At 40.1% G+C, this 18,388-nt stretch overlaps 1 protein-coding gene across 1 annotated transcript in view; it reads right to left on the minus strand.

The window, feature by feature from the left end:
* LOC138898429 (uncharacterized) overlaps nt 1-12,548 on the minus strand; it is a 42,701-nt gene extending 30,153 nt beyond the window's left edge. The window contains exons 1-8 of the mRNA XM_070184496.1: nt 12,384-12,548; nt 10,971-11,261; nt 10,252-10,703; nt 9,852-10,140; nt 9,259-9,654; nt 8,252-8,719; nt 7,279-7,571; nt 6,630-7,134 (exon numbers count right to left, since the gene is read on the minus strand). Of these exons, the coding sequence (XP_070040597.1) occupies nt 6,630-7,134; nt 7,279-7,571; nt 8,252-8,719; nt 9,259-9,654; nt 9,852-10,140; nt 10,252-10,703; nt 10,971-11,261; nt 12,384-12,548 (2,859 nt within the window). The remainder of the gene's footprint in view (nt 1-6,629; nt 7,135-7,278; nt 7,572-8,251; nt 8,720-9,258; nt 9,655-9,851; nt 10,141-10,251; nt 10,704-10,970; nt 11,262-12,383) is intronic.
* Nucleotides 12,549-18,388: the final 5,840 nt, after the last annotated feature.

Raw genomic sequence — 18,388 nt, forward strand, 5'->3', positions numbered from 1 at the left:
ACCTATTTGCATATGACTCGGGTTAAACTAGTTTGCATCACCAAAAATCGGGTAAGGGCTCGAAATTACCTCGCAGAGAAGGAGTTAGGTACTCTTTGAGGTCCACAACTGTCGGTCTCGGCCGAACTTGAATTATATGAATTAGTCATATAAATGAAGACAGAGAAAAACAAGAATTTTGGAAAATTTATTAAAAGACTTTGAGTAAATACGAACACTTGATTCAAAGATAAACAAGAATAAGATTGGGGGTTCCTGGGGGAGGGGAGGGCTAAGTGTTTTTTAGCCTAAAGGATGACCCCGTGCAACATAAATAATACTTCATTACTCCCTCGAGATGGGGTGTTACTCGTATTATTCAGCGGGCATAGACTATCATCTCCTGCTACCCGATTACTAACTTTAAGTTATTATCTAAAGCGCACTAGTTGATTCTAAATCGTGCTTTATGCGTGCACTACCCGTCCCATACCTATGGTCCAGGAGGCATTTGGACCTCTATTTTGGGTGGTTCTAGATTTGACTTAGGCTGCTCAAAAAATGTTAAAACTAGGCGACAGTGCAAAACAGATAGGACTGCAATTAAATACAATTAAAGGCTCAAGTTAGCTTCCGCTATTAGACAACAAAGGCACGCAGACAGATTTCTATGTAGGGTATTAGGCAGTTTCAGAATTGAGGGAGATTGAAGTCGTTAAGCCCTATAGACATCGCTTCTAGATGATCCGATTCAGATATGCAGGCTATTTTAGACCTATAATTTCTAAATTACCAGTTCTGAATACATGTTGCTGCGAAGTCACTTATTACAGATTATAAGTTAATAGACCTATAGGCATGATCTCTAAATGGTTTGCACAGATAGTGAAACTTATTGGAAATGCTCAAAATTACCTATGCTTCCTAATAATTGCATGGATGAGTAATGAAACAACCTTTGAAAAGCGAGCAGTGATGTCTTATAGGCATGATCTCTATAAATTGACGAATGGAACTGATTTTATACCTTTAGCTTTTATAGGCATGTTGTCTAGATGAACGAAGCGAATTAATTAGTTAAAATCCTATAGGCATGGTATCTAATAAACATGGTGCGGATTAAAGAACCGTTGTTAGCAATTATTTCCTATAGGCATGCTATCAAGCAACACATAGCAGTAGATATGGGAATAAATAAAGCACAAATGCTTTGATAGTACACTAGCTATATGAGTGTGTGATTTACCTAATGACATGATCTCTAATAGTGCATAAAGGGATTTAAATATAACACGTCAGAAAGCAAATGTATCACACAAATCATATGAGCATGCTTTCTACCCTTTTTATGCAAGTATTAGGAGATACCCCTTTTCAATTTCACTATTACCCCAATTATTATTACAGAATTATTACAGACCCAATAATGAATAAATTACAAAGTGGTACAAGTAATAACAGTAGGCCCAAGACAGGCCTAAAGAGATACTCAGCACTGCCAGGCCTTCAACTAAGCTCTTTGTCCATCTTTTAGCACACACGGATCTCAACCTAGCCGAGAAACCATAGGAGAACTCAAACCAAACCAAACAGCCATGGTTTGATCATAGGATCCAGAAACTAATCACTCACACAAATTAATTTGCACATTTAACAGATAGAAAGAGGGACAGAGCTGAGTAGTAAAGAAAGTGACCGAAGAACCTCATGTCCTAGTGTGTCAGAGTTCACAAGGGTCTCAAAATAGACCCCGAGCAGTGCTCACACTAGGGAGGTTAATAGAGAAAGCTTTAGTGGCCTTGGCTTTCAGTCGACCAAGAATTATAGGTTCAGATTATGGTAAATAACCAATGAGAATGAAAAATAGTGATCATTTGGTAGAATTTTAAAAAGTGCTTAATTTTTAGAAGCAGGCATTGCAGAGGTGATCACACAATGAACATATCAGCAAAGAGGGTAAACAAAGTTAAAAGACAGGTTGATATCACAAGTCCAAACTTAGAATATTGGGGCAGAAGATATTTATGGGAAGCAAAGGGGAATTATGACTTCTGGGATTCCAAACTAATAAGCAAAGGTGCATTAGGCAAGTAAGACAAACAATAGAACATTAACCTAACAAGTTCAAACCTAAGGGTAAAATTATGCTGCACACCAGAAGTTAAACAGACCAACTCATAGCAACAAGGCAAAATAGAGTCAAATGTCATGAGGGAAACTCAAGTTGGGAAGTATTCTAAAAGGTTCCAACTAGTTGCTAGGGAGTCCAGAGTTAGGCAGGGCAAGGATATACTAAGTGATAAAATGATCATAGGAGCAAATCATAGCTAGAATGATGTTTTTAACATGGATTGGTGCATATCACAGATACAAATCAATCACTATAGAAATCCAAGACAAGGCAGGAAACAAACTGATGTCATATGGCCAATGTAGACTCTCAAAGTACCAATATATTAAGATAAACGACTTCAAATAGTCTAAATTGTTCCAGTTAAACATAAACACATTTCAGAACTGGCAGTTTAGGCATAAGTAGATGCTAGAGAGGTTTATATCACAAACAGAGTCGATACTAGCAAGGTTACACATAGAGATAGTCTAGAAACACATTGGGTTATGGAATTTCAGAGATGTGAATATGAAAATCATGAACACAAGAGAATGAATATTGCAAAGGCTAAAGAACTCACCAATTACTGATTGACAAGTAGACAAAACAAGCAAGAACAGATTCCACAACACTTTGAACGTAAATATAGCAGTATAACCCAGGACCTTAGATGCATCAATTTCCCAAGGGCTTCGAGGAATCCGTGGCAATGCCCGCACCTAAGGAAGGTAAAAAAATAGGAATTCCGATGGCCTTGGATTTCAGCCGGCCAAGAGCCAGAGTAGAACAAGAGAATAAGCGAACAACAGAGTGAAGATTTTTAGCTTTTTAGTGGGAATTTTGTGATTCAAAGTCTGTCCAAAAAGGAATGGGGGAGGGGTTTATATAGTAGTGAAAACATCGAGCAATAATCAAGGAAACAGAGTAAATTAAGCAACAAATAAGGAAAATAAACATGCAAATCAATCTGAAAATCAATTTAAGAGAGAAATCTGTAAACCCTAGTTTTTAGTGTAAATCAACAGAATCTAAACAAAAAATCGGACTCACATAGTATCATAGGACGTATATAGACAGAATAGTGTTCAAAATCAGAGATTTCAACCATTTTGATTCGATTTTAGAAGAGATTTGCTTGCTATGTTTAGGCAAGCACTTAAGTAATACCATAAGAGAACAACCAGTACCAAAATGGGGTCATATATGGCAAGAAATGGTAGTCGAATCCCATATTTAGTGGGATTAGGAGAAGAATTTAGGGGGGTTTAGGGTTCTTCAGAGAGAGAAGGGGAGATTGAGAGAGTGTGAGGGAGGTGGGTTAGGGGATAATAGGTTAGGGTTTGGGGGCTGGGTTAATTAAAAAGGGAAGGGTGAATAAGGGTCGTTGATCTTGAGAGATTAATGGCCAAGATTAAAAGTTGGAACGGGCGGGTCATGAAGATGGGTCACCGACCAGGGTTTGGATTAGTGGGTCATTTGGTTTGGGCTGGGGTATTTGGGCTAGATGTTTGAGGGTTTTGTGCCATTTATTTGGTCTGAAATTGGTTTTAAAATGGGCTGTTGTTTAAATACCCAATATTTATAAAAGAAAAATAATAATAATAATTTATAAATATAATTAATAAATAACAAAAAATATTATTTGTGCACTAAAATGATGGGAAATAATAACTTAACATTAATATAAAAAGTTATTTTGGCAAAAGTAATGTAATTATACATTAATATAGGTTATTATTGCAAAAACGTGCAATTAGCCTAAAAATGCAAATGCAGTTATAGAAAAATAAAGTAGAATATTATAAAACATACATGTTGGTGTAAATAATAAGTTTGGATGATTAAAGCATCATCAAAATAATTTGAAGGGTAATTATTGAATATTTATGTAATATAATGCAGCAAGAAATTAATTTAGAGCTTCTAAACATTATGGAAAATTATGAAAATTGCTTGTATGGGTTTGTAAACTAAATGATGATGAAAATATGCTATTTTGAAAGTATATATATATTTTTTTAAAATATGAGGGAAATATTGGGTATCAACAGCTGCCCCTCTTTACCCGGGAATGATGAAAGAATTGTCGGGTAAAGAAATGATGACCTATTTTGACCAAATGGGATGATTTGTAAAATAGAGGCCGAACTCTTATTTCTGAGTTGCCTACATATCTCTGTTATTACAGGAATCAGGTCGCGTGTTGTTCTGGATCCAGCGGTGAATTGAGCCGATGGAGCTGTTGCAGGAATGGTCGTATGCTTCGGAAAGTGTTCCTTTAGGTAGGATAATATCATATGAGTTTATATGAGGTTGTGAATGGATGTATCTTAGAACGGTTATGGATGAGCATTTTAATGGTTATCAAGTGGAAGCGGGTAACAGACGGTGGTTGGCTGCATTTGAGATAATTTCAGGATGTGAGCACCAAACGGAAACCGGAGCAAAGATTGCTCCCGTTTAAAAGAACGGTTACCTCCTGGATTACCTGCAAAACTTAAAAGCAATGCATGCAAGTATATATAGGATTATTGCGAGAATTTAAACATGATGCAAATTCTCTTTGGACCATGAAAGTTGTCTTTGGACGATGAGGATGATGTGCAATATTGAGAGATGATGTCCTGTGCCATGAATCGCGTGATAAGGGATTCGCAGGCCATGAAATGATGTTCTCGGGCCATGAAAATGGTGCCTCTGAACTATGACGTCTTTGAATAATGATGTACAATATTGAGAGATCCTCAGGCCATGGTATGGTGTCTTCCGGCTATGAGGATGATGCCTTTAGACTATGACGCTTTTGGACAAAATGGCGATGTTTCAGTGAATGAGATGCAAAGACATGATGATGGGTCATATGCGAAGAGAAACAAGACAGAGCTTAGCCCCGAGAAAGTTGAAAGTAGTGCTAGATTTCAATAGCAAAGCATTTGGTATTATGCAAGGAAAGGCAAAGCTTAGCCTTATGTAATTAGGGATGCAGTTCTTAGCCTCATGCAGGAAAGGGAGACAGGGCTTAGTGTCATGCAAGGAAAGGCAGAGCTTAGCCTTATGCAATTAGGGAGGCAATGTTTAGTCTCGTGCAAGAAAGGAATACATGGCTTAGTCTCATGCAAGGAAAGGTGGAGCTTAGCCTTATGCAATTAGGGAGGCAATGCTTAGCCTCATGCAATAAAAGGAGACATGGCTTAGTCTCAAGCAATGGAAGGAAGTGCTTAGCCTTATGCAACTAGGGAGGCAATGCTTAGCCTCGTGCAAGAAAAGGAGACAGGGCTTAGTCTCATGCAATGGAAGTCAATGCTTAACCTTATGCAATTAGGGAGGCAATGCTTAGCCTCATGCAAGAAAAGGAGACATGGCTTAGTCTCATGCAATGGAAGGCAATGCTTAGCCTTATGAAATTGAGGAGGCAGGGCTTAGCCTCAGGCAAAATAGGAGATAATGCTTAGTCTCATGCAAAGAAAGTCAATGCTTAGCCTTATGCAATTATGGAGGCAATGCTTAGCCTCATGCAAGAAAAGGAGACAGGGCTTAGTCTCATGCAATGAAAGGTAATGCTTAGCATTATGCAATTAGGGAGGCAATGCTTAGCCTCGTGCAAGAAAAGGAGACATGTCTTAGTCTCATGCAAGGAAAGGCAGATCTTAGCCTTATGCAATTAGGGAGGCAATGCGTAGCCTCATGCAAGAAAAGGAGACGGGGCTTAGTCTCATGCAAAGAAAGGCAATGCTTAGCCTTATGCAAAGAAAAGACAATGAGTGATAATAGAGTATTTCTTAGCTGGAAACGCATTTGCGTTTGGCAATCTTGTCATTACAAAGATAACGATTTTGATATGTGTGCGTATTCCTTGTTTCTGTATCTAAAACAATATCATGAGTTTTGCGGGGAAGGTTGGTTTGTGCTTTCACCTTCTTGATTTGCTCTTGATCTTGCTTCGACATCCTATTCGATTTATCCTAGGTAGCATCTGGCTATTAATAAAATAAAGTTTTTGAGAAAACATGCGTGCATTTGATGAATGTAGTCAATAGTAGTATGCAATATCAAGTAAGTTAGATGAACCAATGACTGTGACACTTTTAGAGACATTGCGACTTCCTAACATTTAGAATTTTGAGGGTCCTCCTCGAAATTCTACCCCAGTTAAATAAGCGATTCTTTGACCGTTCTGCTCGTGACGAAGTTGGCTGGACTTGCTCCGGAATTTTGAGGGTCCTCCTCAAAATTCTGCCCCAGTTTCTGACCATGTATCGATGATTTCTTTTATTGCATGAAGCTAGCTTGCTCTAGGCCTGACCCTTTTGTTGAAAGCTCTGGACATTCTGTTCTGGTAAAATTGACCGTGATATACTACATTCATTCTTTTTCCGTCAATGAGAGCTAGTTTCTCATAACGACTTCGTATCCATTTTGCATCACTAAGTTCAGCCTCTTGTATGATTCTCAAAGAAGGAATTTCTACTTCGGCGGGAATGATGACTTCAGTGCCATAGACCAGCAAATAAGGAGTTGCCCCAGTTGATGTTCGAACCGTGGTACGATATCCAAGTTTGGCAAATGGTAACTTCTCATGCCATTGTTTGTGATTATCTATCATCTTGCTTAATATCTTCTTGATGTTCTTATTGGCGGCTTCCACATCTCCATTCATTTGTGGCATGTATGCTGTGGAATTCTTATGCTTAATCTTGAAGGTTTCACACATAGATTTCATTAAGTCACTGTTAAGGTTGGTGGCATTGTCGGTGATGATAGATTCTGGCACCCCGAATTGATAGACAATACGATCCCTAACGAAATCTGCGACGACCTTTTTAGTTACAGCCTTGTAAGATGCGGCTTCAACCCATTTTGAGAAATAGTCTATGGCCACTAGAATGAACCTTTGCCCATTTGAAGCGGCGAGTTCGATTGTACCGATGACATCCATTCCCCAAGCGGAGAAAGGCCAAGGTGCACTTGTTGCATTGAGTTCATTGGGTGGCACTCCTATCATATCTGCATGTACTTGGCATTGATGACACTTTTGGACATACCTGATGCAATCCGTTTCCATAGTCATCCAGAAATATCCTTCTCTTAATATCTTCTTAGCTAAAACAAAGCCATTCATGTGTGGTCCGCAAGTTCCGGCATGTATCTCTTCGAGCAATTTGGATGCTTCCTTGGCGTCGACACACCATAATAGTCCTAGATCTGGAGTCCTTTTGTACAGAATTCCATCACTTTTGAAGAAATGGTTGGACAATCTTCGGAGTGTGCATTTCTGAGTATGATTTTCGTGCTCCGGGTACTCTCCTTTTGCCAAGTATTCTTTGATGTCATGAAACCACGGATTCCCATAATATTCTTCTTCAATATAAGCACAATAAGTTGGCTGATTATGGATCCCTACTGGAATAGGATCAATGAAATTCTTGTCTGGGTGTTGTATCATGGAAGATAGAGTGGCCAATGCATCTGCGAACTCCTTCTAGATTCACGGAACATGTTTTAATTCTATTTTTGTGAACCTCTTCATCAACTCTTATACGTAGTACAAATATGGCAATATTTTCATATTCTTTGTAGCCCATTCTCCTAAAACCTGATGTACCAAAATGTCTGAATCTCCAATTACCAGCAATTCCTGAACGATCATGTCAATGGCCAACTTGAGCCCCAAGATGCAAGCCTCATATTCTGCCATATTATTGGTACACAGAAATCTAAGTTTTGCGGATACCGGATAGTGTTGACCCATCTCTGATACAAAAACTGCTCCAATACCTACTTCTTTGAAGTTCACAGCTCTATCGAAAAACACTCTCCAACCGTCATAGGTTTCGGTGATATATTCTTCTACAAATGATACCTCTTCATCGGGAAAATATGTTTTCAGTGGTTCGTATTCTCCGCCCACATGATTTTCTGCCAGATGATCTGCCAACGCTTGTCCCTCGACCGCTTTCTAAGTTACATAGATGATGTCGAACTCACTCAGTAGTATCTGCCATTTTGCTAATTTTCCCGTAGGCATTGGTTTTTGGAGATGTATTTTAACGGATCCATTCTTGATATGAGATATGTGGTGTAGGCACAAAAGTAGTGCCTCAACTTCTGAGCTATCCACGTTAAAGCATAGCAGGTGCGCTCCAGCAAAGAGTATCATACTTTGTAGGTCGTGAACTTCTTACTTAGATAGTACATGGCATGTTTCTTTCTTCTTGTCTCATCGTGTTGTCCCAAGACACAGCCGAAAGCCACATCCGATACAGATAAATAGAGTAGCAAAGGTCTCCCAGGTTCTGGTGGGACTAGAACAGGTGGTTTGGATAAATATTCCTTGATCTTGTCAAAGGCTTTCTGGCATTCTTCAGTCCAACTTGTTGAAGTTTCTTCCTTTAACATTTTGAAAATCGGATCACAAATCACAGTTAATTGTGCTATAAAACGACTGATGCAATTGAGACGCCCCAAGAAACTCATCACATCTTTCTTGTTCTTTGGAGGTGGCAAATCTTGGATAGCCTTGACCTTTGACGGGTCTAGCTCAATTTCTCGATGGCTGACAATGAACCCTAGCAGCTTTCCAGCGGGGAACCCGAAGGCACACTTTGCGGGGTTCAGTTCAGGTTGTACCTTCGAAGTCGACCAAAGAATTTCCTCAAATCTGCTATATGATATATGCTTCTTTTGGATTTGATGATGATGTCATCCACGTACACCTCTATCTCTTTGTGTATCATGTCGTGGAAAATGGTTGTCATGGCCCTCATATAAGTGGCTCCAGAATTCTTTAGGCTAAACGACATCATTTTGTAGCAATACACTCCCCATGGTGTAATAAAGGCTATCTTTTCGGCATCCTCTTCATCCATCCAGATCTGATGATATCCCGCGAAGCAATCCACAAAGTATTGGAGTTCATGCTTGGCACAGTTGTCGATCAGTATGTGTATATTGGGCAATGGGAAATCAACTTTGGGACTTGCGCAGTTTAAGTCCCGATAGTCGACACACACTCTGACCTTCCCATCTTTCTTTGGAACTGGCACAATGTTAGCTAACTAAGTCGGATATTCAACCACTCTGAGAACCTTGGCTTTGATCTACTTGGTGACTTCCTCCTTTATTTTCATACTCATAACTGGCTTGAATCTTCTGAGCTTCTGCTTTACAGGCAGACACATAGGGTTGGTAGGTAGTTTATGATCCACTATGGACGTGCTCAAACCAGTCATATCATCATAGGACCATGCAAAGATATCCTCATACTCCTTCAAGAACCGGACGTACTCTGCCTTCTCTAATGGTGATAGGTGAATGCTTACACGTGTTTCCTTAACTATTTCAGAGTCTCCCAAATTAACTGTTTGAGTCTCATCTAAATTGGACTTAGGCTTGTTTTCATAGTTTTCCACTTCTCTGACAATTTCCTCAGGTATTATATCCTCCTCCAGATCCTCTAAATCATTATACTTATGTTGTGTTGTCTCATTACATGTCACAGTCGTAAGTTCATCGGGATAGGTAATAATAGTGTTGTAGAAAAACTTAAAGAATAATAATAAATACTAAAAATAACAATGCATTAGATGAATCTTGAAAACGTCAAATAAGTACGGCTCGATGACCCGAGCAATTATTTCAAACAAAACATGCTTATAACAAAATACTGAAAATGTCTTAAATGCTCATAAAATTGCTTTTAAAATAAATGATGCTAATTTCCAGGCTATCCAAGAATTCGACGGGCCCTTGATGGTGCAACAGTCCATTTCTTGAGAATAGCTCCCTTCTCCATGGTCTGAATAATGAGGCCTTCTTCCTCCCTTTCCTCAACTATCGCACTGCAATCCATGTCTTTTTCATCTAGAAACAGATTCCTTATATCAACTAGAACTTCATCTTCTTTGAACTCCCACATCATGTTAGCTTGATGAAATGACTGGCTCAAATGTGGTACTGGTTGCTCTAGAGGGTAATAAGGACCACGCCATGGTGGTGACCAATTCTGATACTTGTGCAAGGTGTATTCATACCAAAGCCCAAAAGTTGTGCTGTGACGCTTTAGTTATATCAATTTTGTAATCCCCTGGAGATTCTTACCGATACCTTTGCCAGATTCATACCATGTCCATGCCAATATGTCTTCTATCTTACTGCTCTACCATTTGTCCTTTTCAATTTTGTTGACGCGCTCGATGCGATAGTATGTTTCTCCCCCCAACTTCCTACTTTTCTCAATGACCGGAATAGTTTGATTGGTGTAAATAGGATTACTCCCGTCCCCATGGATGATCACTTCCTGATGGTCCCACTCAAACTTCATGACCTGATGTAGAGTAGAGGCTACGACTCCAGCGGCGTGTATCCAAGGTCGTCCCAATAATAGATTGTAGGTAGCAGATATGTCAAACACTTGAAACTCAACATCAAACCAGGTTGGGCCTATCTGTAGGTTGAGGTTGGTCTCCCCAATTGTGGCCCTTTGAGACCCATCAAATACTTTCACATTCATACTTCCTGCTCGTATCTCGTGTAGACCTTTACTCAACCTTTTCAAAGTAGTTAGTGGATAGATGTTGACTATCAGGACTCTGGCAATAAACTTGTCTTCAAACTACACTGTGATATGCAGTGCCATGTTATGACTTAATCCTTCTGGTGGCAGCTCGTCTTCATGAAAAGTGATCTTGTGGCTTTCCATCACTTGCCCTACCATGTTAGCCATCTCTCCACTGGTGATGTTGTTGGGTACATAGGCTTCGTTCAACACCTTCATCAGGGCATTCCTATGTGCCTCGGAGTTTTGCAGCAGTGCTAAAGTGGATATTTGAGCAGGGGTTTTGTTCAGATGATCAATCACAGAATATTCCCTTGCTTGCACCTTTCTCCAAAGGTCATCCGGGCCAGTCTCAATGACAGGTGATTTAGATGCAGTTTCTATGATCGTTCCTCCTAAATGCTCAGGTGTATAAACCCTACCAGTTCTGGTCATGTCTTGCGCTACACCTGTTTCTTCCATTTTTGCTTTTCCTTTTCTTCCTGCTTCCATAACATAATCCCATGGTATAGCATTAGACTTATAAGACGGCATTGCTGCTACCATCACGGTGAAGGGTGTTGTTACTTCAACCTTAAACGGAGTTGGTGTAGCTACCTCAACTTCAATTGGTGCCTGAGTCAGTACCATCATAGGTGTGAGAGTGATTGGAGATGTTTCAGAATTATCCCCTTCCCCAATGAGTCCAATTGACCCCTATGAGTCTCATTCTTCATCGGTCTCTATCACGTTTACTCCTCCACCCCTGTGATATGGGAGATGATTGTTACGAACATTGGGTGTAGCCTTTTTTTCCTATACGACTTTGGTGTCAATTAATGTCTGAATCTTATCCTTCAAAGTGCAACACTCATCAATAGTATGATCTTTCATTCCTGAGTGATAGGCACATGTCTTGTTTGGATTAATCCACTAGGAAGAGTTTTCCATAGCAACAGCGGAAATGGGAGTGATATAACCGGCAACCTTCAATGTCTCCTACAACTGGTCTATAGGTTCAGTAATTGGGGTGTATCGTCTGGGTGGTCTGCGGTCGAAATTTGGTCTATATTTTTGGTAGTTTTGGCGGGCTGGTGGTGAGTGGTATTATGCGGGTTGGGTGTTGTAGGTATGGTAAGTGGTGGCATGTTGTTGGTATCTGGGAGGTGAAGGCTGATATATGGGTGGACGTGTTTGGTATGTGAGAGGAGACTTCGGACCTTGGGCTACCATTACTGCACCTACTTCTTTCTTCTTGGAGATACCTCCTGAATGCGGGGCCTTATTTTTGGCTTGGAGTGCTTCAAAATTTGTCACAATTCCGCTTTTGATCCCTTCTTCTATTCTCTCACCCAACTTGATGATATTAGAAAATTTATGGTTTTCAATAACCATCACTCTTTCGTCGTATTGCGGATCCTGAGCTCTGACGAAGAACTTATTCATCTGTTCTTCTTCCAGCGATTGCCTTACTTTTGCAGCTTCAGACCTCCATCGAGTAGCATACTCGCGGAAAGTTTCCGTTGGCTTCTTCTTGAGATTTTGAATGTAGAAAACGTCTGGTGCGTTTTCTGTGTTAAACCTGAACCGATCCATGAAATCTGATGTCATGCTCACCCAATTAACCCATTTCTTTGTGTTCTGACTAATGTACCAAGATAGGGCATCTCCGGTGAGGCTTCTCATGAACAGCTTCATGCGGATTCTTTCATCCCTGCCAACTCCTACAAGCTTGTCACAATATGTTCTTAAATGTACCTTCGGATCACCAGTTTTGTCGAACATTTCAAACTTAGGAGGTTTGTAACCCTCTGGCAGTTCAACATATGGCTGGATACAATCTTCGTAATTCAAACCCTCAATGCCTTTTCCCCTTTTGACACTTTGAACCCTGCCAGTAAGTTTCTTGAGTTCCTTTGCCATGTTCTTGATGAGCAGGTCCTTCTTGGCAGATTCGGGTATGTATAGGGTCTGTTGTGGGATGTGGGGTAAGGTTTCCACATATATGGGATTTCTTTGGTGGACTCCGGAAATCTGGGCGTAATGGTGGTCATTGGTTTAGTTTTGAGGGTTAGGAGTAGGTTGTGGTGCATTCTGAGGGGTGTGGTATGTGGTTATTTGTGGGTATTGAGTTGGGTGGTGATGGTGTTGTTGGGGAGTATATATCGGTGGAAGGTTGTGGTTCTGAGAAGGTGTGGAGTATTGATGTGGTATGGGAGGATTCGGTGGTGGGTTTTGATTCTGCGTGGTTTGGGGAGGTGTCGAGTTTTGGACGTTTGTGTTTTGTTGGTTGATGTCAGGGACGTTTAGGGTGAGGGAAAGGTTTTCCAAGTTCCTGACCTGCTCAAGTTCCCCTTGTAGTTCCAATATTTTATGTTCCAGACATAGGACCAATTCGTTATGTGCTGGATTAATACGACCGTCCGAGGTTTCAACGTTCTCTGCATTGTCCTTTCTGATACTGCTTAAATCGTCCATTTTTTCTTTCCCTTTACTTTTCCCTTTAGGATAACTTGGTGGAGGAGGAGGTGGGGGACTTCTAGATCTAGTATGATATGCGGATGATGCCAGCATGCACAAACCAACATTTGGGGAATGGGAATAAATAAAAAAACAAAAACAAAAAGGTAACCAAGTCAGTAAGGGATGTTGAAATAATACTTGCAATATTGAACATGTGTTGCAGAATCGGTAAATAAATTCGCGTCCTAATTTGGGGGACCTCGTTGTGCCCGAGGTAGGCCTAAGTGACACATAGACTTGGAGAAAATTTATCCCAATAATTGTGTCATTTTATTAATGCGAAAATGGATCAAATTCTGACTGAAACGACAATAATAAGAAAGTCACTAATGGCATTTGCCCTATTACATTCGAAATCTAAAACTACGCTAAAATGCAGTAAAGAACATCATTTCCTAATCTATTTGGCCCTAGAGGGACCTTATCCATGCTTGGCCTTCTTGGATCCATCAATCAAGTTCCCCAGGTCGCGCATGTCCAATAGTAGGTAAGCCTTTGCTAGGCGCCCTCCCTCACTGCCTTCCGTATTCTGACAATAAGAGAGCCTCTTCCCCATCTTCCCCTCGAGTCCCATTAACCCTTGCTCCAAATATTCTAATCTTTCTGTTGATTTAGTAGCAATTTCTTTCCATTCGCCGATAACTTCCATATCTACTTTGTAATGTTCCAAATGTCTAGCTTCAGACTCAAAAACCCTCTTGCGCAGCATCCTATACTTGACTTGTGCTTCAGCAGCGTCATCGATAACCCTATTTTCCAGATTAATCCTTGGTTTGACATCTCCCGCTATATCATCGACCAACCACGATGGGTAGAAGTATACATGGCCGGCATGGTACCTGTCTGGCTCAATAGTGTCTTTCTCTACAACGACCTTTTGATTCCACATATGTTTTTCCTCGAACATGAACAGAATGATGTTCCCTTTAAAGTTTGCTTTATACTGGACCATGTTGGAAACCCGAGGTATAACCTGCTTTCTTCCCGCTTTCCTCATTACCCTTATAGGAGCATAAGGATAGATTCCTCTTAACCCGATCATCACTAAATGAGTGGTTTCTCTTGACCTGATGATGAACTCGCTGCTAGGGAACCATTCGAACATCCAATGTACCCTTTCGTCAGTCAAATTGCTGAAGAAACGCACCCAACTCACAGCATTTCTAGGTTGCGCGAACCTATCTGAGATAAATGTCCTTATTTTTGGATGATGGTAGGATATGTAGTCATTCATTGGTCATCGCAGAAGTTCCTAACGATATTCACCTCTCTGGAAATGTTCTAATAACCAAACCTGTAGCAACAGATTACAACCCTCGAAATACCTATACCCTTGCTTGCATCGATCTAGAGCTCGGTACATTTTGGCCAAGATCATGGGGAGGATAGTGTAAGTTTTTCCTTCATTTCCTTCCATTTGAGTCCTAGCGACCATGGCTAAACGAGTGTAGATCCTCCCCCCATTCATCGGAAATATCATCAACCCCAAGAAGCAGACAATGAATACAAAATCTCGGCGGTGTGTCCAGCCCAAAGAAGTAATGGAAAATTCATCATGGTGAAAGCGATATGACTTGCTATGCCCATAACGTTCATAAAGGAATTCAAATGGTATGTATGACTCCTTCAGAAAAAGTAATTCATCATTCTTCTTAAAACCCATCATTTTCAAAAAACCATGGGGAGTGCAATTTCCTGGTACTAATAAATCCGGACTATCCCATGGTAGCCTAGCGAAGCTTCCTATTTCCTGTAAGAGAGGGATCATCTCTACATTACCAAAGCGAAAGACAACTCTTTTCTCATCCCAAAACATAGTGGCGGCCTCAATCAATGCGTTATTTGGCCAGATGTCCAATAATGAAGGTAAATTTCTGAGGACCATTTCACATGATTCTGGTCACTAGGTGAGAGGCTCTTCCACAAATCAAGCAGCAAAGGTGGGATGTTTTGAACCATGCCGAACCTGGGAACTTCGTACGTCATTTTCTGCAAAAAAACAGATAGAGTTAGCCCTTTTCCCCTCTGGGTCTGACTATTTACATATTAATTATCAACATATCGGCATGTTTTCTCCAAGTAATGCACATAACGTGATGGTATCCATTGAGATTATGAAAATCCCGTCGGACTTTGGACAAGGCTTATCTTAGTGGATTATCACGTGGACAACGTTCTAACCCATACTAGATTTGACATGATGCATGCAAAGTTGATATTGGAGTGAGGTTTCTAGAAGGGTCTAGACCGGTACCCTCAAGTGGACAACTTGAGAGGGAAAGGCACGAAACCATCTACTGCACTACTGATTGACTAGTTTTACCACAAATAAGCCTTTTCCAAATTAAAAGGGTAATTTTGGGAATAACACAGACACTCATCAAGTGCCGCTATGGTATTAGTTGGGCACGAGTGGAATTTGATGTGGAACATGCTTATGCAAAGATAATAACACATTGCCAAGTATGTGCATGTTAAATATTTGAAAGAAATAAATGCAATATTAAGATAAAACATAAAGGACGTAAAAAGAAAGACAAAAGAAGAAGTTAGTTCGTGGAACATTGGGAATATAATAAAGTGAGCAAGGGAGTAGGGGTGGGAGAGACATGATATAGATAATAAATATCAGTTAGAGCAACTAAGGGCGGATATGGAAAGGGATGTTACAACCCAAATTCGCATACCATAGATCACGCCATAAGTTAGTCGACGTAAATCCAAGAAGATATTATCTTTGAGATGATAAGAAGTTAATCCTATTGGTCTTAAACGATACAAGGGTGTATAAGAGTGGTTAACAAGTATTTGAAGTTAAACGAATCAAGGATGTTGTAACTCGTATTTTTGGGTAACACTAGAGGTGATTAATTGTCCCAAGAGGTCTTGTTTTAATGTATTTGAATCATATAATATCCGCATCATAAGTCTTGAAGTCAAGCGAGTTATGAAACAAAAGTCGATAAAAGTTGTCGCAACTTAGGTTTATAATTTTACTTAAACTTTAGGTCAAATGTTACTACATTTTTCTCCCAATGTGCTTGGAATTATGGGGTGATATACATTTCAAATTGAAGATCTATGAGTCTAGTTTCTAACGCATTAAACCGTTTATCGATACGATCTCGAAATAGAGAGATATTCGCATTTTCGCGAGAGTGCGCCAAGCTGCTCTCTATGGGGCCCACAAAGGCGGTTTAAGACATATGGACATATATAAGATACCTCAACCCCGTTTTAAGTCATTATTTTTCAGTATATTCAGACCTTATAACCCTAAAAACAGTCTCTCAAGGTTCTCTCATGATCCAAGACCCAAACAAAGGGCAAACAACACAAATCAAATGTCGGGAATCCCGTGGCGCTAGTAAGTTTCTTGTTCTTCTTGTTGTTGCTGATTTTTGTGTTGTTCCAGCTCATGTGGGAGGTTGTTTTAAGTGTTTTATGTCCTATAAATACACCTTCAAGTTTTTAATATCAACCCTAGGTGATTTCAAGTCTTCTAAAGTAATTCTAGTGCCGAAAAACCCGAATTAATTGCTAGTTTCGCTTCCTTGTTCTTGTGGCAGAATTGAAGGGATATTTCGTGGAAAATTAAGTTCAAATTGGAGTTGTTCTTTCTGTTTAAAGGTAAGGAACCTCTTACTCTATATATATTTAAGATTATCCAAGTTGCAGCTAAGTCGTTGAAGCTAGAACTTGTAAAATATATATCGAAAGGCTTGGTAGTAATGTTGTTGGTTGGTGGACTGTTTTGGAGGCTCAATATGATTATTAATGATGTTGTTTGGGCTGTTTGGTGATTTTATTGACTTGTGGGAAGTCATATAAATAGGGTAGGTGCTGTCCGTTTCATCGTAAAATAGGTTGTGGTCGATACATAATAGTTACGACGCTTAAACGATAATGATAGTGTCATTTGTCTTATTGTAGACTAAGGAGTCATGACATTTGCATAGCTTGAGGTTGGGCAGTATATACAAGGTATGTGAGGCTATCCCCTTCATTCTTTTGCACGACTCCGATTGTACATAATGTAATGAACGAGCTCCCAAAGATACTCTACTCTTAGAAGCTAGCAGTACTTACATTGCTGCCCTTCTTATGAAACGATTGATATTGATGTTACTTCTCTTATTCTTATATTATCAATGTTGTTGGTAGTTCCTGATTCTTATAAGATTCTTGATGAAGAGTTAATCCTAATAACGTGTACGAAGGATACCAACCTTATGTCACTCTGAAAGGTTCAAAATGTGATTCCAATGAGTCCAGCATGCATCATATATATGTATCTATTTTACTCTACCGAGCCGCGCTATAGTCGGCCGGGTATGGCACCTATTGTGCAACCACTGATCAGTTGGGTTTTACCGAGCTCCACGTGGCCGGGTACGATTCTACCGAGCCCTATGATGGCCGGGTACGTTTTACCGAGCCTATTATGGCCGGGTACGATATGATGATGGTGATGCCCACAAAGGCGTATGTTTTAAAAGTTTATGTATATATATGTATGTATCATGTATTTCATGTCAGTAGCCCTCAGAGGTACCCAGATGTCACAGGTTGTATATTCTCTATCCCTGTTTATATTACTGTTCTTACTTATGCTTTCTTGCCTCACATACTCAGTACTTTATTCGTACTGACGTCCTTTTTATTTGTGGACGCTGCATGTCGTGCTGCAGGTCCTGATAGACAGGTAGACATAGCTCCCCCACCACAGTAGGCTGTCCAGTTCAGCGGTTATTGGCGAGATCCCTTCTCCGGACTTGCCGTGGTCTTGGTATGCATTTTTGTTATAGACATTATGGGTATGTCGGGGCCCTGTTCCGGCAATGTTGTAGCACTTATGTTCCTTTAGAGGCTCATAGACAGGTGTCGACTTATGTATGGTTTAGAATGCCTTTTCGGCTGATTTTTGTTGTATAGTCTTTCATGGCATCATGATAGCTCGTACCTTATATATAGTTTCTTGACAGTCTTGTCGTCCCATGTTATGTATGTTCATGACATTATCTTTCATTGTTGGATGTTCATGATCCATGTCTACTATTTATATTGATCTTGTCGGCCCTTAAAGATAATAAGGAAGGTTAGATAAAATGTACGTTGGTGCTCGGCAAGTATGGCCCGGGTGCTAGTCATGACCCTCCAGTTGGGTCGTGACTATGGATGTGCATGTTATAACAAATTTAAGCACATAAAGATGGAGAAGGGAAGGGTCGTTCATGTTA

The sequence above is a fragment of the Nicotiana tomentosiformis genome, chromosome 9 (assembly GCF_000390325.3).
Source record: "Nicotiana tomentosiformis chromosome 9, ASM39032v3, whole genome shotgun sequence".
In the NCBI taxonomy this organism is placed as follows: Eukaryota; Viridiplantae; Streptophyta; class Magnoliopsida; order Solanales; family Solanaceae; genus Nicotiana; species Nicotiana tomentosiformis.